This window comes from Misgurnus anguillicaudatus, chromosome 1, assembly GCF_027580225.2.
Source record: "Misgurnus anguillicaudatus chromosome 1, ASM2758022v2, whole genome shotgun sequence".
NCBI lineage: Eukaryota > Metazoa > Chordata > Actinopteri > Cypriniformes > Cobitidae > Misgurnus > Misgurnus anguillicaudatus.
In genome coordinates this window covers 22,439,193-22,466,762 of record NC_073337.2, presented here as the reverse complement: position 1 = coordinate 22,466,762, position 27,570 = coordinate 22,439,193, and the positions used below count along the sequence as shown (strand labels likewise).

The 27,570-nt window shown below is 35.9% G+C and overlaps 3 protein-coding genes and 1 long non-coding RNA gene across 16 annotated transcripts in view; 2 read left to right on the top strand and 2 right to left on the bottom strand.

Moving 5' to 3' along the window:
• The window catches only part of dennd5b (DENN/MADD domain containing 5B), a 46,116-nt gene extending 41,903 nt beyond the window's left edge, over positions 1-4,213 (bottom strand). For 6 of the 9 annotated variants that reach the window (XM_055189956.2, XM_055189958.2, XM_055189959.2 and 3 more), the window contains exon 1: positions 3,861-4,212. In XM_055189956.2, coding sequence (XP_055045931.2) covers positions 3,861-3,969 — 109 coding nt within the window. In that variant the 5' untranslated portion in view covers positions 3,970-4,212. Of the gene's footprint in view, positions 1-3,860 lie in introns of all 9 variants that reach the window. The other 3 variants (XM_073868306.1, XM_055189962.2, XM_055189955.2) reach the window with 2 other exon arrangements.
• A 1,079-nt stretch (positions 4,214-5,292) lies between these two features.
• Positions 5,293-18,616, top strand: pkp2 (plakophilin 2). The gene is made up of 13 exons (XM_073868258.1): positions 5,293-5,571; positions 8,632-8,705; positions 8,791-9,425; positions 11,709-11,857; positions 13,446-13,649; positions 13,725-13,902; positions 14,235-14,352; positions 15,736-15,894; positions 16,680-16,856; positions 16,990-17,143; positions 17,733-17,925; positions 18,016-18,103; positions 18,290-18,616. Exons 1-13 carry the CDS (start codon positions 5,385-5,387, stop codon positions 18,356-18,358), a joined length of 2,385 nt encoding a protein of 794 aa, XP_073724359.1. The 5' UTR covers positions 5,293-5,384; the 3' UTR covers positions 18,359-18,616.
• On the bottom strand, positions 9,246-19,927 carry LOC129432570 (uncharacterized). The gene is made up of 3 exons (XR_012369832.1): positions 19,794-19,927; positions 16,669-17,055; positions 9,246-9,379 (listed from the first exon to the last, which is right to left on the bottom strand). It is a non-coding gene; the product is annotated as an uncharacterized lncRNA (long non-coding RNA).
• On the top strand, positions 19,364-27,130 carry tcp11l2 (t-complex 11, testis-specific-like 2). 5 transcript variants are annotated; one of them, XM_055190422.2, is made up of 11 exons: positions 19,446-19,512; positions 20,303-20,378; positions 21,181-21,364; positions 22,665-22,797; positions 22,931-23,051; positions 23,136-23,359; positions 24,264-24,400; positions 24,478-24,665; positions 24,781-24,962; positions 25,101-25,273; positions 25,355-27,130. In XM_055190422.2, the coding sequence occupies exons 3-11, from the start codon at positions 21,193-21,195 to the stop codon at positions 25,621-25,623; spliced, it is 1,599 nt and encodes a 532-aa protein (XP_055046397.1). In that variant the 5' UTR covers positions 19,446-19,512; positions 20,303-20,378; positions 21,181-21,192; the 3' UTR covers positions 25,624-27,130. The 5 variants fall into 5 exon arrangements, with proteins under 5 accessions (XP_055046394.1, XP_055046393.1, XP_055046395.1 ...); XM_073868271.1 differs by having other exon boundaries at positions 19,495-19,512; positions 21,184-21,364; XM_055190419.2 differs by lacking the exon at positions 20,303-20,378 and having other exon boundaries at positions 19,364-19,512; positions 21,184-21,364.
• Positions 27,131-27,570: the final 440 nt, after the last annotated feature.

Here is a 27,570-nt window from a genome sequence, read left to right as displayed (position 1 = left end):
AGCACATCATGAGATCCATCTTTCGCGATCTTCAAGTGGTTTGAATTACAAATGAGCGTTCTCATCTTCTCACAGGAGGTGCAACCAAAGCCAACCTTTAAAAACTAGGCCAGCAGAAAACACAGGTGCTATGGGGTGGAGTGAGGGGATTTTTCAAAACATTCGATATAGATCAAACAAAAACCAGAGGATAATTTTCAACAAAGGTTATGTTGTACATGGGATATCTCAGGCGTACATCTCACAATACCACAAACGTGAGTGCTTACACTGCTTATCTCAGCAAGCAACCCACTGTGCTGATAATGTCAAAGCCCCCTAATCACACAGGACACACAGAGAGGTAAATTCATCAGGCTCGAGCCGTTTAATCACGATCTGACATGAGAAACTCAGCACAGAAAGGACAAAATTCTCTTTTTTATCTTGAACGGGAAGCTTACATGCACAAATGCCAGGTATGGCTTTAGGTTACATAGCATAAAGAAAAAAGTAGCTGCTTTACAACCACAAAAAAATTAGGCTTGCCCCACAGTTTGACAAGAAATAATGAATAGTTTTTGAAAAATTGTGCATGGTACATTGTAAAATTCCTTGTTGCACTTACATTTTAAGGTTTAATTAATTTGAAATTTCAGTGGGGAGTTTTCGAGGGCACATGATGCGAAACTCTTCAAAACATGTATTTACCGTATTTTTCGGCCTATAAGCCGCATTTTTTCATAACTTGGCTGGTGCTGCGTCTTATAGTCAGGTGCGGCTTGTAAGTCAGTATTAATTAATTTTGACATTTATGAGGCAAGAGACAACAACATTACCATCTACAGTTGCAAGAGTCCGCCATATGCTGCTTCTGTATTTATGTAATTCAATGGATTCAGTAATGTGGAATGACGAGTATGCAAACTTCACGCTAGTTGGCTTGTTCGGTTAATTTAGCCTATTCAGCCTTCCAGGTAAGTTCTGTATACTATGGTTTATCATTTAAATAACTGATAATATTAATTTTAACGTACAGACATCTATTCAGCCTGCTGTTCTGTCGGCTATTGTCTAGTTGAATAACTTGCCGTTCCAGATTAAATGTCTGTTCTTCGGCTTGGATTTTGTGAAATAATTTTCTAAATAAACGCGACGTTAGTCCACTGTGACTTATATAATTGATTTCGTCTTAATGACGCATTTTTGAATGATGCGCCTTATACTACGGTACAAAATGTGTGTTCGGTGCATCATGTGAACCTATGTCCATCATGCGTCATCATGTCAAAATACGTGCCTGCTGCAGATGCATCGAAGGCGTTTATTATAAAAGAGACGTTGGGATATTGCTTAATCTCGTGTGGAGTTTAGTGTTAAGTCAGTCTCTTGCGAGTATTTTGTGAACCCGAGCATCTCTTTTATCATTAACCCCTTCAAAACATCTTCAGCAGGCACGTAATTTGACATGACGCATGATGCATAGGTTAACATGACGCACCGAACACATATTTTGAATTTGCGCCCCTCGGAAGAAAAGTCACCGGCCGCCACTGCTATTGAGAAGTTGCAATAACTTAAAACAATTCAACTTATTATTATAATTTAAGCTTATAGCAACTCCTCACTTGTCAAGAAAGTTTAAAAAAAATGTATTCAAGTTAATAAAACTTAAATATTTAGGTGCAACATGGAATTTTTTACAGTGTAGGTTGTTGCTAGGTCATAGGTCCGATTATTTGCTTTAAATTATTTTAAAGATGCGTTTGTTATCTAACATAATTTACAATTTTTGTCAAACATAGCTACAAATTACTACGTTCTTCTATATGCTAAGATCACAATAAAGACCTTTCTTGAATTTTTTGGAAATGTAATGATGACTTTTTCTTGATATGTGCCTCAGACTTATAAAATGGTAAATATTATTATTGTCTATTTAAATCTTTTGTATGTATTTTATATACATGCCTTTCATTTATTTTGTTATTTACGTCTTTTTGTATGTTATTTATTTGTTCTTTATAAAACCTTAAAGAGGAACTATTTTATTGCTAAAAACACAACGTTATTTTGTGTATTTTGTATAACACAATGTGTTTGTGTGGTTTATGGTTAAAAAACACATTATTTTCCACATACCATACATTTTTGTAGCTTCAGATTTCACTCTCTTACTGAAACACACGAATTTGAAAAGCTCTGTGTCCCTGATTGGTCAGCTAATTTGTACGTTGTGATTGGCCTGAATATTTCTGACGTCAGCTGGAAATGTGACGTTCCTTACCATGTTTGAAAGATTCGTTTGCTAACAGGAGTTAACTTACAGGCTGTAAGTCCGAAGTGGGAGGAATTATGATAATGTCGGTCTTGTCTACATCACACCAATCCCAGGAAGTAAACTGTTGCCTACAATCCGTGTGTTTGTTGTAGTCCAAAAAGAGAGATTTACGTTGGAGAAAATAACTTGCGTCATCGTTTAAATTGGGTTATGTACCTTTCGCATATCGCTAGCATGTACTAACAAACACTTACATAACAAAGGAAATTTAAAAAACGTGAATCGGACAATAGGTGCTCTTTAAAATACATTAAAAAACTACATAATGAAATTGGCTTCCAAAACTGAAATAAAATCATTATATATAGACCATCTACAGGTTTTATCCCACAAATCCTGGTCTTAACAATCTGTATCTAATCCACAGGAGCATTAAGCACGTGCCAGCTTAGCTCTGGACGACGCAAAGTTCACTACAGCACTGTATGTTTAACTGTGCCAGGTTTTAAAGGTGGATCTGTTAAAACAAGAGTTTAAGAAATTCAAATCAGGTCATTTGAAACATGTCACTTGATATTCGCAATACGTGCCTATGTGGCTCAAGTACAGGTTTTGCAAAAAGAGGGTTACAAGCGTGGTATATAATGACAACAGTAAGCACTGGTCAGACAAAAATGATGTGAGCCATGTGAGCTAGCCAACATTGGTTGCTCAATACAAGTGCACTGGCGGTGTCACAATCAAGTGGTTAAATATTTAAAACCCTGCTAGTTAAAAAATAAATATCTGTGCATTATTTTTGTATGAGACTCATATGAACGTTTTTGCACCCATGATTAAATTAAACCAAACAGCCATGCCTCAAAAAACAAAAAGGGGAATGCTTAAACCACAGATATATCATCTGCTCTCTATGTAATTCAGCTGACTTCTCTCCAGTCTGTCTGGCTGTTTGTGTCTGCGCTTATTCTGTAAACACACACAATTGTTTAATGTAATGAAATGTATATTTAAAGAATGATACAATAATATCTGTCTGGGTACTCATGAACTCAAGCTATCAACATACAGCCTAAAAAATAGACATTTAGGACCTTACCCATCTAAATCACTATCACCTATTCTGCCAACAACCCAATACAACCAATAATAACTAGATACATATACTGGTTTTGATGTCACAATGGGACAATAAAATATTAAGGTTTTCAATAAATGCAGCTTTAAACTAACTAAACTGAAACCATTACATGTCCTCTCAAAAGAATGATATTTTCATACAACACACAAATTATTAACAATATGACTAGTTAGATAATGGTATTGACCTGGTTTATCTAAAATCAATCAATACCATTACACTAATAAAAGGCTCTGAATTTTGTAACACCTGATGGTCAAATTACAGTCAAATACACCAAAAGGCTATTTAATATACATTAAACAGACTACAATGTCCTAACATGAAGACTATAATGTGATTCAAGCGGGACTAATACGAAATCAGTGCACGTCATCTCGTGTTTATATCCACCACATCGCATTATCACCAGTCTATGATACATAAAACAATACAGAAATCATCAATAAACAATCTTACCTGCTAACGCATCTGGTTCGAGACCCGTTTCGTTGTCTATTCCGCATATAATAAAGTAATGTGCGAAACGGCAGGGCGCTGACCCGGAGCCGCTCATAGTGGCGCTCATCTCGGCTTGAGCTGATCCGCTTTGTCCGCGCCTGTTATTCAGACCCGACTGGCTCCATAACCGGGCGTCACCGGGCAAATTAAATCAACAAAAGCTCAGGTTTATTGACAGAAAATCGCTTTTGTTTTGTGTGGCAAGCGTCGTACAGCGGTCTGTGTTAAGCTTGTTTGGTCAGGAGACCGTTTGCTGCGCAGCCAAGCTGTGAGTTGGTGAGTGAGCAAACCCGTGCGCGTGCCCTGACGCGCGCTTCAGATGATATCGGCCAATCAAGTGCGCGATACGCGGGACCTTTAAAGTATTTCACCACAGCTATTTATATTTAAAGGGGAGAGATTGTAGCGTATGGATGACTGAAAAACACATTAACTATAAAAATGAACAATTAAACAATATGTATGTATATTTATTTATTTTAATAAAATGTAAAATTATAAACATTCCTAAAGCAGCAGTACTAGTGCTATTTTTTTTTAAATTTTGCACAATGCAAATAAAATTTTCTGTCAGAAATCACACAAAAAACAAATGCATTATTTACAAAGAATCATCTTATCACCCTGTCTTCTCCAAAATTAGGCACTTTATAGTTTTGCAAAGTGATTTAATATGTGATATTAAAAGCATTTCTTACAACATATTAGTAATAATTAATAAATGGATGGTTTTTATAACAATATTTGTTATATAAGGTTTCCATTCTGTGATCATGACAATCCTATATGATCAATTACAACACCGCCCTCTGTCGATTAAACGGTTGTATTGCTACTTTACCTTTTTTTTTTTGAAAGTTGCTAATACCAATACATTTTAGTGGAAACTATGGTTATCCTGGTAAAGTTTGCAAATATGTTTTATAAATTGCAGATAAAATATAAAAACAAACATGAACCGGAAAAACATCGTCTTTAATCGGATGCAATATGCTAGGCTACAAATAACAGTTAGGCCTATAAAAAGCGAAATAATTTTAAAATAATGAAGAAAAAATATATTTTTCTAAATAAACATATTTAAGACAAGCACAATATACATTTTTTAAAAAATAAATCTTATTTGTAAACACGTCTCAGCACGAAACTTTTCACCTGTGACGTGTTTGTTTGCGGGAGGGGCCTCATAGTTTTATAGCCAGGGGCCTCACAGATACTTTACTAGACAGTAGCCTATACAATAAAAAAATAATATTCTTCACATTGTTGCTACTTGTTCACCAGTATCAATTCAAAGAAATAAATGTCTCCACTGCACCCTGTCCACAATTGCTCAGTCAAGGTTATGCCGTAACACGATATGAGTGATGTGACGAATGTTTAAACCACACCTTCATCACAAAGAACGACCGCAGCGCAACACGCCCGACAGGGAGTAAAACACCTGACACCGTACACCTCCCTGCATCTGAAGAGAGCTCAATGGCGGAGGAAGCAGATTTTATGCGATCTGTGTTGCCCATTCACAGGTCATTTCTATCGGACGACTCTTCTTTGGCTATACCGAACACGGACAACTTGACATACGCCGATACTCACCGACGAAACCGAGTACAGCAACAAGTGCAGCTGACTCTCTCGCGCAAAAGAAAGAAACCAAAACTGCCAGGTATGCAGAATGATGACTGATATTTAAGAAAGAATCTAAAGACAAAAACGTTTTAGTATGACATGTGTTGTGGTGTTATCGGTATTTGTAAAGTACTGTACAGGATGGGAGTCAGCTCAGTTGTGTGTGGTCAGCTATTACCGGTCCTTTGTTCTCAAGTGGTCTGTGTTCGTTTGACAGCCTCTGATGAAAAACAATAGAAACCATCACAAAAATTCCAGTGGATTTAATTGTAATAATGAAAATTGTATTGGTTTTAATGGAAACTATAATGGTCTATGTGTGTCTCTACTGGTAATGTGTGGTGGGATGTTAACTGGCAGATGAGAACTCCTTTAAATCCCACTGGAACAAACCCCAAAACACAACACTACATAAAGGAATTTGTAATGTTTTTAATGGTAAAATGCTAATGGTTCATGATGGTATTTGTAATGGAAACTTACTATAGACATTGTGTTGTTTTTCAGCAGGGGCACATTTGAAAATATTCAAATATGTCATTTATGGGTTTGTATGTAAAATTAGATGCAAGGAGGACATAGTAATATCTATTTCATTATTTTTATTATAAACACTCTATAAAAAGGTACAAAAGTAATCTCTGGGACAGTACTTTTTAAAAAGTTCTTAATAGTTTAAGGTTGGTACAGATATGTACCTTTGAGAAACCAGTATAGGCTACTCTTTGTGTACCTTTACCAATATTCACCTTTTAGATACAAAAGTTTACTTTTTGAAAATGCCCCAGTGACAACTTTTGTACTCTCTTTTTTCTGAGAACGTATTTACTCATATTAAAGGTGCAGTGTGTAATTTCTCTCTTGACATTTTTTGAAAGATCTCTTGACATCTATTGATTATTTAAAACTATATTATCAGGGGTGTATAAAGACCTTCCATAATGAACCGTTATGTGTTTATTACCTTAGAATGAGACGTTTTTATCTACATACACCAAGGGTCCCCTTACATGGAAGTTTGCCATTTTGTGCCGCCATGTTTCTACAGAAGCCCTTAATGGACAAACTTTTTTACTAAGTTGTCTCTGACGATGACATGTTTGTTCGGTGGTAGCAACCGTAGCTTATCTATGTGTTTCAAAAGCGAGGAGTGAGCAGTGGACTGAACCAGTTCGCAACCTCACCACTAGATGCCGCTAAAATTTACACATTGCACCTTTAACTAAAAGTGCTGTGGTGAAAGGTTAGCATAGTTATAGCATCTTAGGGAATTACGATGATATGGTATCTAAGTGCTTTACAGAATACCATAGTAGTACCATTTTTCATGTCCAAAAGATCTGTATTTTTTGGGTAAGAAATGTTCACTTTCTTTAAACAGATAGTCAGTAAGAACTCAGAATCATTGAAACTAGGCAATTCCATGCAAATGTCAACCATTAAAAAAAAGATTTTACCAAAATGCTGATATCTCAGAAGTAATTTTTTATGGTTTTAAAATACCCATGTGAGGTCTCTGTTAAAGCGTAACTAAACCCCTGGTCAGAGCCTGACTCCACCCACTGGCAATATTTGAAAAATGCAAGAAAAGTGGGCAGATCCCAACAGATAGAGGGGGCGAACTAAGCTCGTACCAAGTTTGTGGTGAGATCGTAACAAGGGCGTGGTGAGCTTGAACCTGCTTACGTCACCAATCATTTTTTGGACCCAACATCCAATAGGAAAATTCAACTGCAGTTGCCACCGTTCAACCTGAAGAGGGCAGCACTCAGACGTTTATACAACATATATTGTAGTATTGAAACACTTTATATCCATATGTCAAAAAAACTCACTAAAATCAATGAACAGCATTAATAAACCATCATTCTTACAGATCATTAACTAAAAAAAGTTGCTTAAGGGTTTAGTTACTGTTTAAAGGAACAGTATGTAGGATTGTGGGCAAAACTGGTATTGCAATCACAAAACTTGTGGCTAAAACTGGTACTGCAATCACACAACTGGTGGCCAATACACAACATGACAACATAAACACCAGTTCAGGGCTGCAACTCCACTTTTTAAAAGACAATATCCTGGCCGGACCACTGTTGTCAGTGATATAAGTGTTTGAAATGAACATGATTTCTTAATGTCTAGTGACATTTCAGGGCCATTTTATGATTCATTTATATACATTTCTTACATACTGTTCCTTTAAAGGTTTTTAGGCATTTTTTTATTTATTTATTTTTTCATAGATAGGAAAGCGCACTTCCAGACTTGTCACATCTATAATGGAGAAATGTCACATCCATAACATTGTACCTTACCTTACCATGAAAATTTTGTTTTTACCAAAAGTTTGTAACCATACTGATATCTCAGAGGTAAATATTTGGTTTTAAAATACCCATGCAAGGTCTCTGTTAAAGATTTTCAAGCATTTTTTATTGATTTTTTACATAGATAGGAAAGCACAGCTTCCAGACTTGTCACGTCTATAATGGAGAAATGTCACATCCATAACATTGTACCTTACCATGAAAAAAAATGTTTTTACCAAAAGTTTTTAACCATACTGATATCTCAGAGGTAAATATTTGGTTATAACTACCCATGCAAGGTCTTTGTTAAGGGTTTAAAGCATTTTTTCCATGGAAAGCGCAGATTCCAGACTAGTCACATCCATGTCACATCCATAACATTGTTCCTTCCTCATAAATGCATACACGAAAAAAGTTTTATGTTCTTTAAAGAGCTGCCCCTTCTCCATTTGTTGGGTATTACTGCCTTTAATTTGTGCATTTTAATACAGAGAAAGGATGTTATTTCCCAAAAACTTTTTTGTGTCACATCCATAACACATGTATATTTCCCTTATCTAACATGGGAAAACATGAGTATAGACTGATATTTTCTGATGTCTGAGCTTTGGGAAAATATAATGGTTTAGTATACTGGTAATATATACATTCTCTGAGAATTTATATTTTAAGTTTTGACTAAAATGTCACATTCTAACGCTGGAATTGCGCAAACAATTTATTAGGATTTGTGATTGAAAAATGTGTATTCTTTTCTTATGCTATATGTATTCTTATGTGTGTTACAGATTCTTCTCTCTCAGAAAGCTTGTCCAGCTGTCACATATCACGAAGTATATCTTTAGGAAACATTCACCTGAAGGTACAATAATTTCTCCAATCCAATTAATGTGTTTTTAATCTCACAGACTTTATTGATTTAATGACACATACACTGTACTTTGCAGCGAACGATCCCGTTGGTCAACCAGGATGCTACGCCGCAAACAACAAGACCATTGTTGATTCCCGATCGATCTCAGTGGTCGAACCCAGAGCCTTCTCGTTTTCACAGGGGCTTCGGAAGCTTTCGTCACAGAACGAGAGCGGGTATTCGTTGGGGGTCCAATTCTTTTACTCTCCCCAGCTCCACTCCAACCAACCATTTTCATATGACCAAACACTCTTTACGTTACACAGAGTCAGAAGTTCTGCGTAATCCGAGGTTGTACGTTTCTGGCCACTCTGTTATGCAATTCCCAAGTAAACCTGTTTATGATGCCAGTTTCGTGGATGACACGGATGACGTGTTTTTACCAAGCACCCCACATAACGTTGGCCTGGAAGGGTTTGAGAATAACAGAATTGAGCAGCACAGCGTTCGAAGAAACCTCAACATGCAAATGGAGGGGGGTTTGGGTTCTCATGAACAGACAGAGGACGTGTCCTGGCAGACTCACAAACGGAAGCTGAGCCTGGACATTGTTGCAGGAAGACAACCCATCCAACACAGCTCCCAGATCAGCACAGTGGAAAAGTCAGGAAGTTTTGGAAGGACTGAAAAGCAGGAGGTCAAACAAAACACAATGACGGCTTCAATAAAGTGAGTTACTAGTTTATATATCTTGAGCTACTGAGTCATACTTTATTGTGTTATTGTCATGTTTTGCCACTGTGATTAATATAGTTCATTATTTATGATTGGCATCATGTGTGTAGCAACAATGTAAAGTGTTAGTCGTTTAATAGGGATTATCAGTAGTATTATATGCAATGTCAATATGCAGATGTGGATTAAGTAGAATGCACTGTAAATATTTAATTTAAGTTAATTCAATTTTTTCAAAATAAATTACCTGGTTGCCTTCAAATTTTTAGTTTCTTCAACTTAAAAAAATTAGTTGCCCTAAATGTGTTGTATAACAATTTAATATTTTTAAGTTGATTTAATTACGGCAACCAGGTAACTTACGTTTTTTAAGTTGAACCAACAAATATTTTTACAGTGCCTTATAAACACTGTATACTGGCCTATAGTGCACAGCAAGTTTGTCAGCCTGTCAGACTTAAGATTAATGCCCATTCGCAAAAGTATGCTGTGCATTTAGGTGGCATTTCAAAACTTGTATTGCTTCGGCGATATAGAAAAATTTCTGTACACTGTAAAAAGTGAAAAGTTAGATCAACTTAAAATATTACTTCAACTGGTAACACCAGTTTTTCCTCACCAATTGAAGCAATATTTCAAGTTCCAACTTTTTCAATTTTACAGTGTATGCAATTTACATGTGTGTAAGGAAGTGTGAATGAATTTTGCATAATTAATCATAATAATAACTGCTCTTTTGATTAGTAGTTAATGTGTTTTGAATAGGGATGCACCGATACAAAATTTCTGCGCCTATACCAACGCTATCTCACGAGAATTTTTACATATTTTACAAGTTGGCTAATTCTTATTAATTCATACGACCACATTCGTAAGTTTTGGTACGATTTGCCTTGACCCCTGTGATGTTGGGGTTAGGGGTTCAGTTTCATTGTTGTTGTTTTTTCATGAGAATTGTAAGATTTTGCATGATTAACTTCGAATGAATTGATACGAATTAGCCAGCTCATAAAATATGTACGATGTCTCCAGAGATCAGGCTGCCTATACCGATATTCAGTTGCTTAGAATGACATCTACCGATAGATCCGGATATTTTGCTGAAGTATTATGTCATAAAATCCTAAAAGTGCACAGCGTACAACTCCAATTCTGTTGTCATGATCTAATTCAAAATAATCACACAGTATGAGTTCGTATACGTTTTCCCGCGGCCCCGCCACTTTTGATTGCCAGAATATAATCTGACCAACTGGTGTTTTTAACAATTGGTCGATGTCCAAATAAAAGGGGAAAAAATGCTTTTATCTACAGATACCGATTATAGGCCGATATATCGGTGCATCTCTAGTTTTAACCACTTCCTACATTAAGAACGTTATCAAAATTCAACTAGTGAGGAGTTGCTATAAACTATATAAAAAAGTTGAATTAGCTTAAGTTATTTCAACTTTATCTTTATAATTTATAGCAACTCTTCACTAGTTAAGAAAGTTTAAATGAATTGTACAGGAGTTGCTATAAATTATTAAAATAAAGTTAGAAGTGACCAAACACATCAACGTTTTTCCTATTTAAGACGAGTAGTTATACAAGCAAGTTTGGTGGTACAAAATAAAACGTAGCGCTTTTCTAAGCGGATTTAACTTAAAAATGTAGGTGCAACAAGGTATTTTTACAGGAGTTGCTATAAATTATTAAAATAAAGTTGAAATAACTTAAGCTAATTCAACTTTATTTTTATTATTTATAACTCCTCACTAAAGAAAGTTGAAATAAATTGTAAAATTCAAGTTGATTTAACTTAAAAATGTAGGTGCAACAAGGTATTTTTACAGGAGTTGCTATAAATTATTAAAATAAAGTTGAAATAACTTAAGCTAATTCAACTTTATTTTTATAATTTATAACTCCTCACTAAAGAAAGTTAAAATGAATTGTAAAATTCAAGTTGATTTAACTTTAAAATGTAGGTGCAACAAGGTATTTTTACAGGAGTTTATATAAATTATTAAAATAAAGTTGAAATAACTTAAGCTAATTCAACTTTATTTTTATAATTTATAACTCCTCACTAGTCAAGAAAATGTAAAATGAATTGTACATTTAATTTGATTAAACTTAAGTGCAGCAAAGAATTTGTTTACAGCGTACAATGCAGTGTCAGAATCATGGTGATCTATCAACAGCCTGGTCCAAAGTGCAGAATACACATCCACCATTGTAATATTATCATCATTTATCTCCCTCTAACTGCATGTTCTGTGTTTGTTAAAGGCTGGGCAAGCAAAGTGAGCAAGGCACAGAGATGACACTAAAAAGGGCTGTAAATCATCTAGGGGAAGATGATATGGAAGTGCAAATCACTGCAGCTAACTTCATTCAGAACCAGTGCTTTAACAAACCAGATGCTAAGATAAAGCTAAGTCAGATGCCACTGTGATTCACCCTAAATGCTATTCACGTAGATGATGCATCTCACACGGTACTCAAACTGTAGCCTCAATGGTTGTATTGATAACAAGAGCTTTAGGCAAAGTGAAACGATGAGTCACTGCTTGATGAGGTGGCACTTGGCACTTTAACTTCATTGTCGAAAACAGGTTGCTGAGTAGGAACAATTTGAATGGTTTAATTTTTAATCAGCCACACCTGGTGGGTGAATTTAGAACATTTACTGGCCATAAATATTTCTAACCAGCCACAAACTGTATTTTGCATTATTTCTATTTAATAAATACACATTTGTTTACGTGCTAAATAGATTTCCATGGTTTTCCTTTTGTTTTACATTGCCTCACACGCAGAATCATATTTGAATAAGCCAGCCTGTGTCTATAGCAGGGTTCCCACGTGTCCTTGAAATCCTTGAAAGTTTGTGTATCTGGGGGAAAATAATTTAAAGCCCTGGGAAGTTTTTGAAAATATACATACATAGATACAGGTCATTGAAAGTACTTGAATCTATTTTATGCAAGAAGTTTTTTGGAAAAAAAATCCATATTATTCCGTGTAGGATAATATCATAAAAATTCTAGACTTTTTAAGCACACGTGCTAAACTGTTCACTTTAAATGCTTTTATATGCGAATGATGATTCATACCAAAATGCTTTTTTTGCATAGTTGTGTTTGACACATGAAAACGTCTCGGGTTACGTATGTAACTGTTGTTCGCTGAGAAGGGAACGAGACGCTGCGTCTCCCTTGCCATACTTCCTGCGTCCTTGTAACGCCGTCTTTGGCAATATTTCAGATAGCGATATACTTCCTGGCTCCCGCATCACCCTGTCTTTGTCATTAAGCCTCATCATTGGTTGAATTTGATATACACATTCAGACGCACTTACCACTGGAGGAGTCCCCAAAGTTTTACCGCAGTGACGCAACGCAAGTTCCCTCGAAAGGGAACTGTAACAATGTATCTTAAAAGGTAACACAATCTTGCTCTCACTTGAAATGTGTTCCCACATTTACTCCTTGAATTTGAGGGTATTGGACCTGGAAAGTCCTTGAAAGGCATTGAATTTGAAGTTAACTAAGGTGTGGGAACAGTGACATTATACTTTTTTCATTGGTTATATTTTTATTTTGGTGGCTTAACGTGAGAAAATATTCCACGTGTTGCCACATCGAGTTTTAGTGGAAAAACCTTGAGGCAACCTGGATAAACTAATGATGAAAATGCATTCACTCAGGTAAAAGTCATTCGAAAACACACAAGTTATGACAGGTGTATATGCTTCGGCAGACAGTTTGTATGTCTTTTTATTTCAAAACCTTTTAACAGGGTAGTAATAAATAAATCAGTCTCATTTAGTGTCAGTTTCAGTTTTATTACGTGCATTTGGCGCCTGCTGAGTGTTTACGGTACACTCTAAAAAAAAATTAAAACTGGGAACGCAAATGCAATGGTAGACGTTTAAAGCTGAACAATTCAGCAGCTATCACAACTGAACCTAATTTTAATTGTCTTTAAGTTTGAAGATGTCCCATTTTCTGTCTTCACAGCTAAATGTTTTAAAAGGCGTTCCAAAGCTGCTGAAGCTCTTGGAGAACGACGACGAGGAACTCCAGCGAGCCGCCGCCAGCGCGCTCCGAAACGCAGTTTTCGAAAACAACGAAAACAAGATGGAAATCAAAAACTGCGAAGGGCTTCCGGTGATCTTGGGCCTGCTCAAGAACAACCGGGACATTGAGACTCGAAGGCAGCTCACGGGTAAATTTCAAATCCTAATCTGACTTCACAAAAATCCAGAACCTTTTAAAAGTGAGACCTCTATCATCTCCTCAGGGTTGCTGTGGAACCTTTCATCTCACGACCTGTTGAAAGAACAGCTCGCAAGAGAAGCAGTCAAACCTCTTACAGACAACGTGCTGGTGCCTTGCTCTGGCATTTGTGAAGGCGAGGATCCCAAACTGGATCTTTTGGCTGACCCTGATATTTTCTACAATGCTACTGGATGCCTGAGGTATTGCCAAAAAATGTTAATGTTCTGTACCATTTTGACACATGCATTCTTATAAACAGCAACTTAGTAAGTATGTTATTAAAGGAATAATGTTGTCATTATTTACTCCAAACCCATATGGCATACAATGCCAATGGAGTTTATTGTCATTTTTTTATTCTATACATTTATCTACTGTGGAATGCAAAAAGGAAATGTTCATGTGTTTTATGAAAGCCAGAAAATGTTAGGAACAACTTGAGGATCAGTAAATGGGGAAAGCCTTAATGTATAAATACTGAACAAATAAACAGAAATGTTACTTTTTGTTTGATTTTGTGTTGATTGTTTAGAAATTTGAGTTCAGCTGGTCCTGATGGACGTGAAGCCATGCGGGACTGTGAGGGCCTTATCGAGTGTCTCATCTATTACATTCGTGGCACCATTGCAGACTATAAACCTGATGATAAGGTAAAGAGCTACTTAATTGAACTTTGTGACATCACATGGATTGTGGATGTGTGGATGTATTTACAGTACTTCAAGTGTAAATAACAGATATTGGGTGATCAGAGACTTTCAGCCCAATTACGGTTGTTAACTCATTCCCTGCCAGCCTTTTATTGAAAAGTTGCCCGCTAGCATTTCTTTTGATTTTCACAAAAGTTGGGGAAACTTCCAGGAAAATGTTCTTATAAAAATATCTAAACATACAAATATATCAAATGAAATAACAGACCCTCTGCTTTCAAACAAACAATAAACAAACAAAGAAACAGAACAAGAATTTTTTTCATCTTATCTTTATTTTTTCTCTGCTTATAAACTCCTAAATAGGGCTGGGTATCGATTCCGATGTTCCGGATTGATTCGATTCCGATTCATAAGCTGTCGGTTCGATTTCTATTCGAATTCGATTTTGATTCTCTGTTCGATTCCGATTCTTGGACCAATTTTTTTTTTTTTTTTTTTTTACTTTATTTATAAAAAACTGTGAAAAATAAGTTGCTAAGTTGCTAAGGTGGGTAATTAATAAAAAGAAATTAAAATAAAAAGCCACCAACCTGTATATTACACTTTTTTATTTTAGGTACACTTGGGTACATTATAACAGAACCCATCTCTAATTTTCAAATGCATACAATTATGTTAAATACAATAAATACAATTTTGATGCAAGATGAAAAATGTATGCTGAAAAAAGTCAAAACAGTCGCATTCCTTGATCAAACAGGTTCAGGTTATTAAAAAAAACAAAAACGATTTGTGACCTTTGAGAATCGATTTTTAATCAACCACGTTTTAAAAAAAAAACGATTAATCGAAAAATAATTTTTTTTGCCCAGCCCTACTCCTAAATATTTTTCTTCACAAATTTTTTTTTAGCAAAAAGCTGAAATAATTGCATTATTGTGAAGGAAGCTTGTTAGAGATTAGATTCAGAACGATTATCAAAACATTCACGGAGTATAAAATTATTAATAAATAATTTTTTGCTTCAGTTTTTTTTTATAAATTGTGAAGTTGGGGCATCTAGTAGATAATCGCGATATTACTGATGATCTATAATTCACTCATTAGGAACACGGTTTTTTACATGCAAATGTTTTCTATTAACTGAAAAGATAACTCGTCAATGGTGGGGAAAGAGTTAATACAGAAGAAACCTTGATATGGTATGACCTGAATTGTATGGCATGACCCCTAACTTCAGTGGAAAGTTCCTGAAATTTGAAATTTTACATTTGTTGCTTATGCATAATATGATTATGACTGATTATTTATAGTCTTATTATATATTATTTATAGTTTGTTTGAATTACAATACTGTTTTAACAAATAATTCTTTAAAAGGCCGCAGAAAACTGTGTGTGTATCCTGCACAACCTCTCCTATCGGTTTGATTGTGGGATGCCTCAAATAGATGGCCCAGATGTTCAGGAGTCCAAACAGAATCTCACAGCACAAACTAATCCTGGCTGTTTTATCATCACAAGTCCAAAATATACAGAGGTTTGTTATATATACCAAAACAGGTTGAACAATATGTGACCCTATCTGTGAAAACCCAGTGAAAGTCAATTTACTGTTTTCTATATAAACGAACATTTTGTGAAAACATAACAAAATCTTGATATATTTAATAGTATCAACTGAGTAAGGTCATTTCAGTTATTGAAATCGATGTGATGTTATTAAAATTAAACTTTGATAAGCCAAATCTCATCCCAGACAGCAGAAGAAGCTGCGCTGGATCTGGGCCAAATCCACACCGGAGCTGCTGACTTGGCGCGGATCTGGCCCAGGGTCATCTGCTTTTGTCGTCTGGGATTGTTAGATTATGAGATTTTAAAGTTATATTTTTTCGGCCATTTTTGCCTTTATTTACCAGTGAGTGAGGAGAGGACAGAAAAGTACAGGGAGGAAAGAGGGGTATGGATTCTGCAAATGACCACGAGCCGGGAATTGAACTCGAACTGTGGTGTCGCCGAAAGTGCAAAAGCACCACATGTCGGAGCACTGCCGACTACACCACCAGCTCCGACAGTTTATGAGACTTTAGCCTGGATTTTACAGATAGGGTCACATGTCATTCATATATAGAATAATGATGATATATAGCCTGCATGGTGATTTTGTTGAATTATTCCATTTTCATAATGCTGCATAATTTTAAACTCTTTTCAAATTCAATATGATTCATTGTTCTAAGCCAATTATGTACATTTTGGTGCTGCTGAATAAGTGCGGATGTCATGTGTTGTACTAAATTGCATTATGGCTCACCTGGCTCACAGGAAACAGAGACCGATTATCCTCTATTGGAAGAGAATGCCAATCCTGAAGGTGCCGAGTGGCTCTGGAGCGCAATCACTGTTCGCATGTACCTCTCACTTATTGCTGTCAGTGCTAACCAAACCACAAAAGTGGCATCCATCTCAACTCTGCAGAACCTCACTGCTTGTTCTGGAGAGGTACGGTCTGAATGATTTTTTCTGCATGTACATTTATGTAAAGTACAGTGGATTCAAAGGATGTGCATTTTCTGGTGCAATGTTCTGCTACAGTTGTCGAGACAATAGTAAGTATTCATTGTATTTCCATCAGATGTCCCAGGCCATCGCACATTTCATCGTGCGAAAAGAGGGAGGCCTTCTTCATGTGAAGAAGATGCTGCAAGAAGAAGAAAAGGAAGAAATTAGAATATCAGTGTCGTTGGTTAAAAACATCTCTCGCTACAGAGAACTGCACAGAGACATCGGTGAGCCTTCATTAAATTCCAGTACAGTTCTTCACGAACTACACGTTTTATTTAAAGGGACACTATATGAAAATATATGAAAATATTACTGTTTTGAAATCCATTCACCTGATCTCCGGGTCTGGCGCTACCACTTTTAGCATAGCTAAGCACAATCCATTGAATCTGATTAGACTATTAGCATCGCACTAAAAAATAACCAAAGAGTTTCAATATTTTTGCTATTTAAAACTTGACCTTTTCTGTAGTTACTAAGACTGACGGAAAATTAAAAGTTGCGATTTTCTAGTCCGATATGGCTAGGAACTATACTCTTATTCCGGCGTAAATAATGATCAAGGACTTTGCTGCCGTAACATGGCTGCACGAGGCGCAATGATATTACGCAGCCCCTGAAAGTAGTCCCCTGCTATTTGAAGGTTACTAAGGGGACTATTTTCAGCTGCTGCGTAGTATCATTGCAGATATCGGCTGAATGGATTTCAAGAAGGTAAAAATCAAATGTTTAACTCTAGGGAAGCTGGAAAATGAGCATATTTTAAAAAAAAAGTGGGGTGTCCCTTTAATGCTGATTTTGCTTTCTCTACAGTGAATTTGGTGCTACCAGAGCTGGTTACCATACTACCGAACTCTGACAGTGACTCGGAGTGCCCTATAGAGGTCACAGTCACAATCTGTCAAATCCTTGTCAACCTAAGCCATGTGTCTGTACAGAACACCTGTGCAATTGTAAACCAAGGAGCATTACCCAAGATTATGAGCATCAGCGCCAAAAACAATGGGTACTTCATCTTTAGGAAAAAATTCAGTTTATATCTCTTTATTTATATAACCTTATACATTTATACATAATAATTCTCTACTTAAAACAGATTTGGGCCCACACGGGCAGGCAAGGCAGCCTGTATTTTACTGCACACCCTGTGGAAGCATACTGACCTGCGTAGCAGTTATAAGAAGGTAGGATACTACATTTGCATCTTACATTGTAGCATTTTATTTTGCCAAATATAAATCTGAGACTAAGCAATACATATTTTGATTCAATAAACAAATGGGAATGTACCTGCATTGATGCGTATGTGGATGATGGAGGTTGCATTATGTATTTTAGACTTATTGTCATCTTTTTTATGAATCTGGCAGGCTGGTTACAGGAAAAGCGATTTTATAAATAGCAGGACAGTGAAGGCTGTGAATTCTACCCGGGAATAAAAGGACCAAGAAATGCATCGCATTTTCATCTATTTCCTTTTTAAAAACTGGTGCTAACAGCATTAATATGTGTGTTTGTTATCCTAATTTAATATTGTTTTTTATTAAATGTATAATGTATTAGTGATGTAAGTTAGTAAATGCTCATATGTCTGTTAACTGTACACATCTTTTAAAATTTATTTATTACCTTTCTTTAAATTTTTTACTGCATTTGGTTTGTTAAAATAGCAATAAAACACATTCTTACATAAGCTATATATTTTTGTACAGTTTTTCACTTCTTTGTTTTCAGTAAAGCAGCGTCCTTGCCTTGTGTAGTGAAATATTTTGTGTGTGTGTGTGTGTGTGTGTGTGTGTGTTTGTTTAGTTACCATGGTACTGTTTCTGTACAGCCAGTACTTATGCATGCGCAAACACGGCTTGTAAAAACATAAACATTTATAAAAATGTCGACAGAAGTCGCCCCTAATTACGTATTTATGCACTGTTGTAAGCTTCCTTTGCATGTAATGTGAGAAGTGCGTTAAAGGTCGTGTTACAGTACGGAAATAAGTTTGAGCCTTTGAATAAAAACAAATCATCGTAATCCAGTGGGAGGGATCAAGCGACATCTAGAAATATTTCGTTTCACATTGCCGACAATAAAAATATTCGTTTCTAAATGAAAACCTAAGATGCATTAGTCTGCTATAAATGTATTTTGCTTATTAAAATAACCGTTTATTGGTAAAAGCGAACGTAAAAGGTTTTTAATGTACCTTTACGTCACGTCCGTAAACAAAGAAGCTCATGCGAACTGGACTGAACCATTATTCTTACCAGGGGTGCGCGTTACTCCTGTACATTCGACATTATCGACATTTTCTGTGCTTTTTATATAAAAATTATATTCTTTCTCGTCACTTATCGTTTATAATTTAGTGTCACTTTAATACAGTTTTATTAATAACTGCCACGCCTGTTTCCTGACATGTTTTTCAAAGGCACCCTCTCTGCTGCATAACAATTCATTCTTCCGGTTTCACAAAACACTGCGAGTGAAGAGCCCTTTAAAGTCCTGTCGTACTGTTCGAGAAGTATCGATACGTTTTGTCCCATAAATCAAGAAAAGCTCAGTTGTCAAGTCTCCACTCTCGGGGACTTTGCCTCAGGTAACTGTTACATAATTTAATCCGTCAGATGTTTTTTAAAGAATTTATATTTGTTACATTTTTCACAATCAAGCTTTAAAAGAGATTGTTACTTTTAAAACCACTGAATGGAATACTGAAACATTTGCAAAAATTAATCATTACTGAGTGATTACTGAAAATTTGCCATACGTGGTCAAACGTTTGTGCATCGAAAAGCAAATCACTTTATTAAATGCTTGTGCATTCTTATTTCACATATAATCGGCGCATACGCGTGACTGTTTTGTTAACAAACCTACATTTTAAAGGGTTGGGTGTGCGTAAGCTGAATAGTCCAGTTCAGTCGTTCTGTTGCTTTGACAGTTTGCTGCTCGTGTTTTGTCCTTGTTTTTGTGCTGAAGATAAGGTCACGTGTGCAGAGCAGCTGAGCTCACTTCGCTCACTTCATACAGCGATGCGCAGACCGATCGGTATATGACATCACAGTGCCGCGAGAGAGTACAGTTTGAAATGGCTCTCGCGGTATTTTCGTGTCATTTTGATTTGTCTGCGTAAAGTCGAAGACATTTTGTGTGTCACAGCGCCTCCTTTTAAGGTGGCTCACGAGCTGTAACCAAAGCCAAAGTTGCTGTCATCATTGCCCACCCGAGAATCTTCATGGCAGGACAGGCTCTGTGGTTTCTTTTTCCAATCCTGTTCTGTTTTTAACAGGAGGAGGTCGCAGTTTTACTTTTGCTTTAAATAGATGCTCTTTTTTGGGAGAAAAGAAAGACTTGCACGTTATGTCATTTGTCTTTCCTGTTATAAGAAAAAGCTCCAGCTACTGGTATCAGGAGTCTCCTGTGTTGTTTTGTTCATCATTGACTTTTACAAAACGAGTTGAGGTAATGTTTAAGAAATGTACATACAAATATACAGTTAAATTATGCAAAATTGTTAATGTTTTTCTTATAATAAGTACACAAGGGGGAAACCAATACATACAAAGCAATAAAAGTGTTAGTGTTGTATTTTGCATCCTAAACTTAGTATTGCAACTGTATTGAGTAAATTCAAACTGTATCCTTTAATCGCTTTTAGGTAGCAAATCAATGCAATTTCTAATTTATTAGTATTTTACCATTTACCAAAATAATTGACTATTGCATAATGGATGGGATTCACTGAAAACTTAGTAAGACAATAATATGTCATTTAAATTCTTATGTGCAACTTATATTAGACACCTGAAAGGTACTGTTGAATTTTAGATAACACATCTTTTGAGTAAAAAAAAAAACTAAAATAGCCAGGAGACAGATTCGTGTTACACCAGGAAACAGGTGTGTAGTGGAGGCTCTGGAGGTATGGGGTGTAACTTAATAAGTTTGCTTTACAAGATTACGCAGTCATCAAGCATTATCTGTTACCCAAGAGACGGCATCACTCAACGTCCTCATCACATTCGAAATACAATGTCCCTTTGTGGGCTACATGAGTCCTTTTGTTTCCTTTTTTGTCTCCGTAAACTACTTTTCTTTGTTATGTGAATTTAGCTTTATGTGCTTGTAGAAGTGTAGAATGGCCATTACTACAATTGCCCTGTTTCCATATCAAAGAACAGCCTGTCCCACAAAAATCATCTGCCTACTATAGGACTGATCTCAGGTTTATTTAATTGATACCTCTTTACTTGACAACTCCCAGCAGCTGTTCAAGATGCCACTAAACGATGAGCGTCCCACCTCCACATCTACGATGGCCAGCGAGGACCTGAACAGTGATACCGAGTCATCGGAGAGGTGCGACAGTTTGACTTCGTGCAGCGATGTTGACTATTCTCGTCAGAGCTTCACCAGCAATTCTTCCAGCAAACACAACTCACCTTCTTGTAGGTGTCTTACTAACACACACACATACACAAAGGAAGCCCATATGGCAAAAAATACATTTCTTTGGCCAAAAATAGGTTTTAAAAATATTTTTGAATTTTAAAAAAATTTAGTTTGAACCTTTTAACCTCAAAATGTATTTAGGGGGCAACAAATACTAATTTCTAATTTTACAACCCATACAGCAAAAAATATATTTTCCTGACCAAAATATTAAATTTTGTATGAAATGTATAAAGTATAAATTGTTTAAGTATGTATAAAATATAAAATTATAAGCATATTTTTGCAGTTGAAAATATATTTAATTTTAATATTTTCTAAATAATGAAAATTACTTATGTTTACAGGTTTGTAACATACAAAGTTTTTCTTAAATGCTTTAAAATATGTTTTTGTTAAAATAATTTTCAAATTGCACAAAAAATGGCCCAAAGCACACACACACACAAAGGAAACCCTGACGGCAAACAAAATACATTTCTTTGGCCAAAAATGTGTTTTAAATTTATTTTTTGAATTAGAAAATATATTTAGTTTTAACCTTTTAACTTCAAAACTTCTGGGGCAAAAACTACAAATTTATTTTTCCTGACCAAAATATAAAAGTTTGTATAAATTGTATAAAGTATAAAATGTATAAAATATAAAATTATAAGTATATTTTTGCAGTTAAAAAATATTACATTTTTATATCTTTAAAATAATTAAAATTAGTTATGTTTACAGGATTGTAACATCAAAGCTTTTCTTAAATGCTTTAAAATATTTATTTTTAAAGTAATTTTAAAAATACACAAAAAATGGCCCAAAAATATATTGGTACAAAAATTCAAACACATTTCCAAATATATATTTCAGTACATATATTTTTGGCCATTTTTTGTACATTTTAAGATCTATTTAAAATTATGTTTGAAATTTTTTGCTGATGGGAGTGTATGGGTATAGATTTGTTTTTTTCTTTGTGACCCTGCCTGTGAAATCCAGGGTAAAGTCTCAATCAAATTATGAGATTATGAGCAACAAAGTTTGATTTCACATTAATTCAATTTTTTACATGACCTTAATTAGTAAATATTAAAAACATCAAGGTTAAATTTTTACAGAGGTAAAAAAGGTAGAAAAGAATATCACTAAAAATAGTCACTGGTCATAGCAATATATACAATTTTTATGGCATGACTCTTGTTAAATACTAAATAGAGTTGCTATAGTTTTGACATACTGATTTAGAAAGTGACACAAATTAAATATAACCTCAGAATGCTAAATTTAATTCACACACTTTGTATTCAGGCAGTCCACCAAAAACCGTAACACTTGATGAAGTTATGGATTCAGCCCGGGACCTTTCTAACCTGTGCCTGGCTCACGAGATCGTAGTCAACCGCAACTTCCACCTAGAGCCTCCAGAACTACCTCAACACAGGTACCAGATTAATACCAAATTACCATTTATTTGTGGTAACATGAGTAAATCGAGTAAACTGTTCCTCTTGATATCTGTAGTTGTAGTTTGTGTAGTGAAACACTTCAACGCTCTGTTTGCTTGCTCTTTTAAGCTTGGAGAAGAGGGTAAAAGATATGGTGCACAAAGCCTTCTGGGATTGCCTTGAATCAGAGCTGAACGAAGACCCGCCTGAGTACGACTATGCCATCAAACTTCTAGAAGAGATCAGAGATGTAAGTCATACGTTTACGGTACAATGATGATGTAGCAAATGCAGTGATGTTTATTGATTATTCTTTCGTTTCTTATCATCAAAGACCCTGCTGTCCTTCCTCAACCCTGGGGCTAACCGCCTGCGTACTCAGATTATAGAGGTTCTGGACATGGACCTGATACGCCAGCAGGCTGACAACAATGCGGTTGATATCCAGGGCCTTGCTTCGTACATCATCAATACTATGGGAAAGTTTTGCGCGCCTGTTCGAGACGATGACATCAAGAAACTCAAGGAGAACTCTGGCGACATTGTGAATCGGTTAAAGTATGTTAATTTCTTCCATCATTTAAAGGAGCTTTATGTAACAATTAGAATGATCTCCTGACCGAAATGCAATATAATATACATAACTATATTATCAGTGGTGTATATTAAATTTATTGTTTTTATTACATTAGAATGAGCCGCAGGTCTCCTTATATGAAAGTCGCGTCATGTTTCTACAGTAGCCCTAAACAGACAAACTGCTCTATAGAGGGCGTTTCGTCGCTACGTTGTCTCAGACGAAGACATGTTTGTCCTATGGCAGCTATTGTAGCTTCACTATGCATTTCGAAAGGGAGGGGTGAGCTGTGGACTGAGCCGTTAGTTGCATTTCACAATCTCACCACTAGATGCCGCTAAAATCTACACAGGGGACCTTTAACGAAAATTATTATGCTTATGTTTCGTGTCTACGTGCAATTACAGTGGCAGACCACTAGTAGGCAGTGTCCCATGCATGTTACTGGTGTAACCTCCAGGCAAAGCCAAAGAAGTAGCAGCTTGTCGTCGTGTACGTTGTTGAAGAAGCATTAGCAGTGATAACAATAAATAGACAACGACTTTTGTTGCAGCTTGAGTTGTTAAATATCGCTCCTGATTTTGTCCATTTTTTGGGGGGTTGTTGCAAGCGGAAATGGGTATAAGAAATTTTGCCTGAGAAAGGGTTGTAGCAGACCAATCACAGCTTTAATTGACGCATTGTTACATTTTTGGAAAGGTGCACGTCAGGCTACCCAGTGCTACGCATAGCCTACGGCATAGCCTATGGCATAGCCTACGGCTTAGGAGTATATATCAGGCTTTAAGAACAGAGTCATCAGTATAAAGGTGTTGAATAAAGGTTACAGTTAGGTACTATTAGCAAAAAGAAATACATTTTAAATGACTATTTGTGGTTAAACAGGGAGATCTTCCGGGTTTTGGATCTGATGAAAATGGACATGGTGAATTTTACCATCCAGAGCTTCAGGCCAGAACTTCAGAAGCATTCAGTGGAGTATGAAAGAGAAAAATTCCAAAGCATTCTGGAAAAAACTCCTAGTAAGGCATCACAAATGTGTCAATTAACGCTTCGATTAACCAATAATCATAGGCACACTTTGGCTCTTAATGTATAGGTGCTTTGGATCACACAACTGAATGGATCAAAGCATCAATAGAGGAGGCCACTCGACTCATGCCACCAGCAGAAAAGAGCAGCGATACGAAGCAGGGTAGCAGGTCCTTACCAGGGCCTGAGCTTGTTTTAAATACTGCCTACTTAAAACTGCTCGCCTGGGATGAGAGCAAGGGCCCACTGCCTGAGGTTGGTGACCACACACACAAACAGCTAAAGCTAACTTGAGCAAGCTGTGACTTTAGAGAAGCAAGCATTTTTATTGCTGGCCTTTAAAATGTGTACCTCTCTCTCGCACTTTTAGACCCTGGTGACAGATGAAGTGAGATTGCAGGAAATGCAACGCTCGCTTCAGCTCTACCAAACTGTTGCATCTGTTCTGCTGATAGTCTGCAGCTCGATAGGAGGGGCCGTCTCAGGCCTGCCGGCTCTTGTCGAGAAACTTAAAAAGATGACAGCGGTACTGCTGGAGGGAATGCATAGCACGTAAGTCCGTGTCTTTTTTTGAATATACTCTGATCAAGCTAATGCATGCATCACCACGCCCATACTTCAATACAAAATCACTTAATAACTACTTGAATGCCTCAGGGATAAAAGATCTTTCCGTTCCATGATTTACAGAGACTTTAACATGACCGAATCTCTCGGAAATGTCAGCGTTCATATCTGCTCCGAGGTCAATAAGTCTCTGGAAGAAAGAAATTTTCCACTTCTTCCCGCTGAACTGCAAGCTATTCTGAAAGGCCAGATCTGTGACATCACACAGGAGAATAACCCAATACGTACTCTTGTTGGTAAGGAAAAGCTTTAATAAGCCTGTAAAGTTAGTAACCATATTATCTCTTTTTTTTCTAACATGCTTTGCTGTCCTACAGAGGGGAGAGCTCAGCAGTACTTTAGGATACTCCTCACCTCTTCCAGCTCACACAGGACCCTTCCTCCCGTCCCACCAGGGTTGGGCCTGATTCAACCGGAGCTCATGGCCCTAGGGATCAGTTTTGTCAACCTTGTCAACTACAACAAAAAGGTTTATACTCCTTTCTACGTCAGTATCCTGAAGACGCTGCTTTTCGACAATCAAGCGCCAGGGGCCACTCCTCAAATCACACAGGGGGCTCCCACCACCCCACTGGAATCCAAATGAACAGGGATTGTGGTTGTGCTGTCAACATCACCAGACATATTATTTGTGTATTTAGTGAAATAATAATAATAAAATAGAGAATCATCTAAGTTTCAGATGACTGATTCTGCAGATTTATTCACTGCAGTACAACAAAGACTGAAGAACAACTGTATCCTAGGGTGCTTAATATGGAAAGAGAATTTGAGATGTTACGAAGAAATGTGTGTTAAAGGACACCTATTATGCAAAATCCACTTTTACAAGGTGTTTGGACATCGTTTTGGCAGCCAGCGTACAATTAAAAAACTCATTCAATTTAATCCCCATTAAACCAAAGCAGTCTCATTAGACATGCTGTTTTGATTCTCTTATCAATGTGACATCAGACTGATAAAGCCCCGCCCACAGCTACTGACTGACAGTCCCTCAAGTTTCAACCCTCAGCGAGTTGTATCTTTTGGTAAGGGAGTGAGGAGCAGTAGCTCATTTTTAAAAGGTACACACACCAAATAGGGGACATGCTATAAAAATGATCTGTGGGGTATTTTTAGCTAAAACTTCACACACACTCTGCACACTTGAGACTTGTATTACATCTTGTAAAACTGGGCATATTAGGTGCCCTTTAAATGAAACTATGTTCCTTGCCAAGTATTTTTTAGCATCTCTTCACTTGTGGTTCTCACTTTACAGTGTTACTGCAATACAGTAGTTTTTACATACACATTGACAAATAATGTTTTTGTGCAAAGCAAAAAAGTTTTGTGTAATTAAAATAATAGAGCCAGAATAGGCTAATATATTTAAAAAGACAAAAGGGTCATTTAAGAGTACTTGTATTTGTTATATTCACTTAGATAAACCGGTGTATGTTATCTCATGTCAATTTTCCAACCTTATACATACATAGATTTCATCAGAGCATTTGTAAAATAAGATTTTTTGTTTTACATTTAAAAGTATTGTGTTTCAATTCTTAACTGTATTTATACTTGAAAATCTAAAAAATTAAAAATTTTTGAAATGAAAATAACTTGAAATTACATGAAGATGAAACAAGCAGGACTCTGGATTACTGAGAGGAAATAAAATTAGGCTAAATTCGATTTTGGTTCTGGTAATGTCATTTTTACGTTTAACTGCATGTTTTGCTTTTAATCTAGTTTTTATGACGTTTGTATTTCACTGTGTTTTGGTTACAGGCATGTTTGTTTATTGCTTTTTTATGATAAATGGAGGGATAAATATGTTATTGTGGTATTTAGAATTCCGTTGATACAGTTTTAGCTATTATGAAACTGCATAATTGTTACCTTTGTTGAAGAAATTATTTTGTTGTTTTTTGTTGCCATCTTTACATATAAATGGGTCAACAATAAGTTGTTGTTTTACCCCTGACAAACTTTCATGTTTTTTTTTTCATTTTGCAATGTATGTATTCTTTGTTAAATGTAAAGACCCTTGCAAGAACAAAAATGTGTTTTTTGTGTGACACACTGAAAAAAATAAAAGTGTGAAAAAACCATGATGATTTATGTTTCCTTTTAACTCTCCTATTAACCCCAAAGCTACTGAAAAATAAGCTAATTTTATTTTTAAACCTTTAAACCTACGTTTTCACTTAAAGTTACTTTAAGTCACTTTGGATAAAAGTGCCTGCCAAGTATATAAGTATATAAATGTACATACAATACACACAGTGTTCCTGTAAAACTGATCTAATGAGTGTTTTTACTTATAATATGTGAATAACTTATAAATATATAAAATAAACGTTATAATGAAAATAATATATTACTTTTTTTAACTAAATAAACACTAAATGTATGTGCTACAAAAGATACGTTTTCATAGATATTAGTCTATTAAATAAACAATTTATGTATATAAAAAATTAAATAGTTATCTTTTTTCCTTTAATTTTATTTCAAATTTTAAGTTATTTAGCATATTGAACATATCAAA

Excerpts from the sequence above, each read along its gene's own strand:
- pkp2 (XM_073868258.1), top strand. The coding sequence starts at position 5,385 with ATGGCGGAGGAAGCAGATTTTATGCGATCTGTGTTGCCCATTCACAGG. Across the intron at positions 16,857-16,989 it reads TCACTGCTTGTTCTGGAGAG|ATGTCCCAGGCCATCGCACA; the intron begins GTACGGTCTGAA and ends TATTTCCATCAG. Across the intron at positions 18,104-18,289 it reads TGCGTAGCAGTTATAAGAAG|GCTGGTTACAGGAAAAGCGA; the intron begins GTAGGATACTAC and ends TGAATCTGGCAG.
- tcp11l2 (XM_055190419.2), top strand. The coding sequence starts at position 21,193 with ATGCCACTAAACGATGAGCGTCCCACCTCCACATCTACGATGGCCAGC. Across the intron at positions 22,798-22,930 it reads CCAGAACTACCTCAACACAG|CTTGGAGAAGAGGGTAAAAG; the intron begins GTACCAGATTAA and ends TGCTCTTTTAAG. Across the intron at positions 24,401-24,477 it reads CATTCTGGAAAAAACTCCTA|GTGCTTTGGATCACACAACT; the intron begins GTAAGGCATCAC and ends CTTAATGTATAG.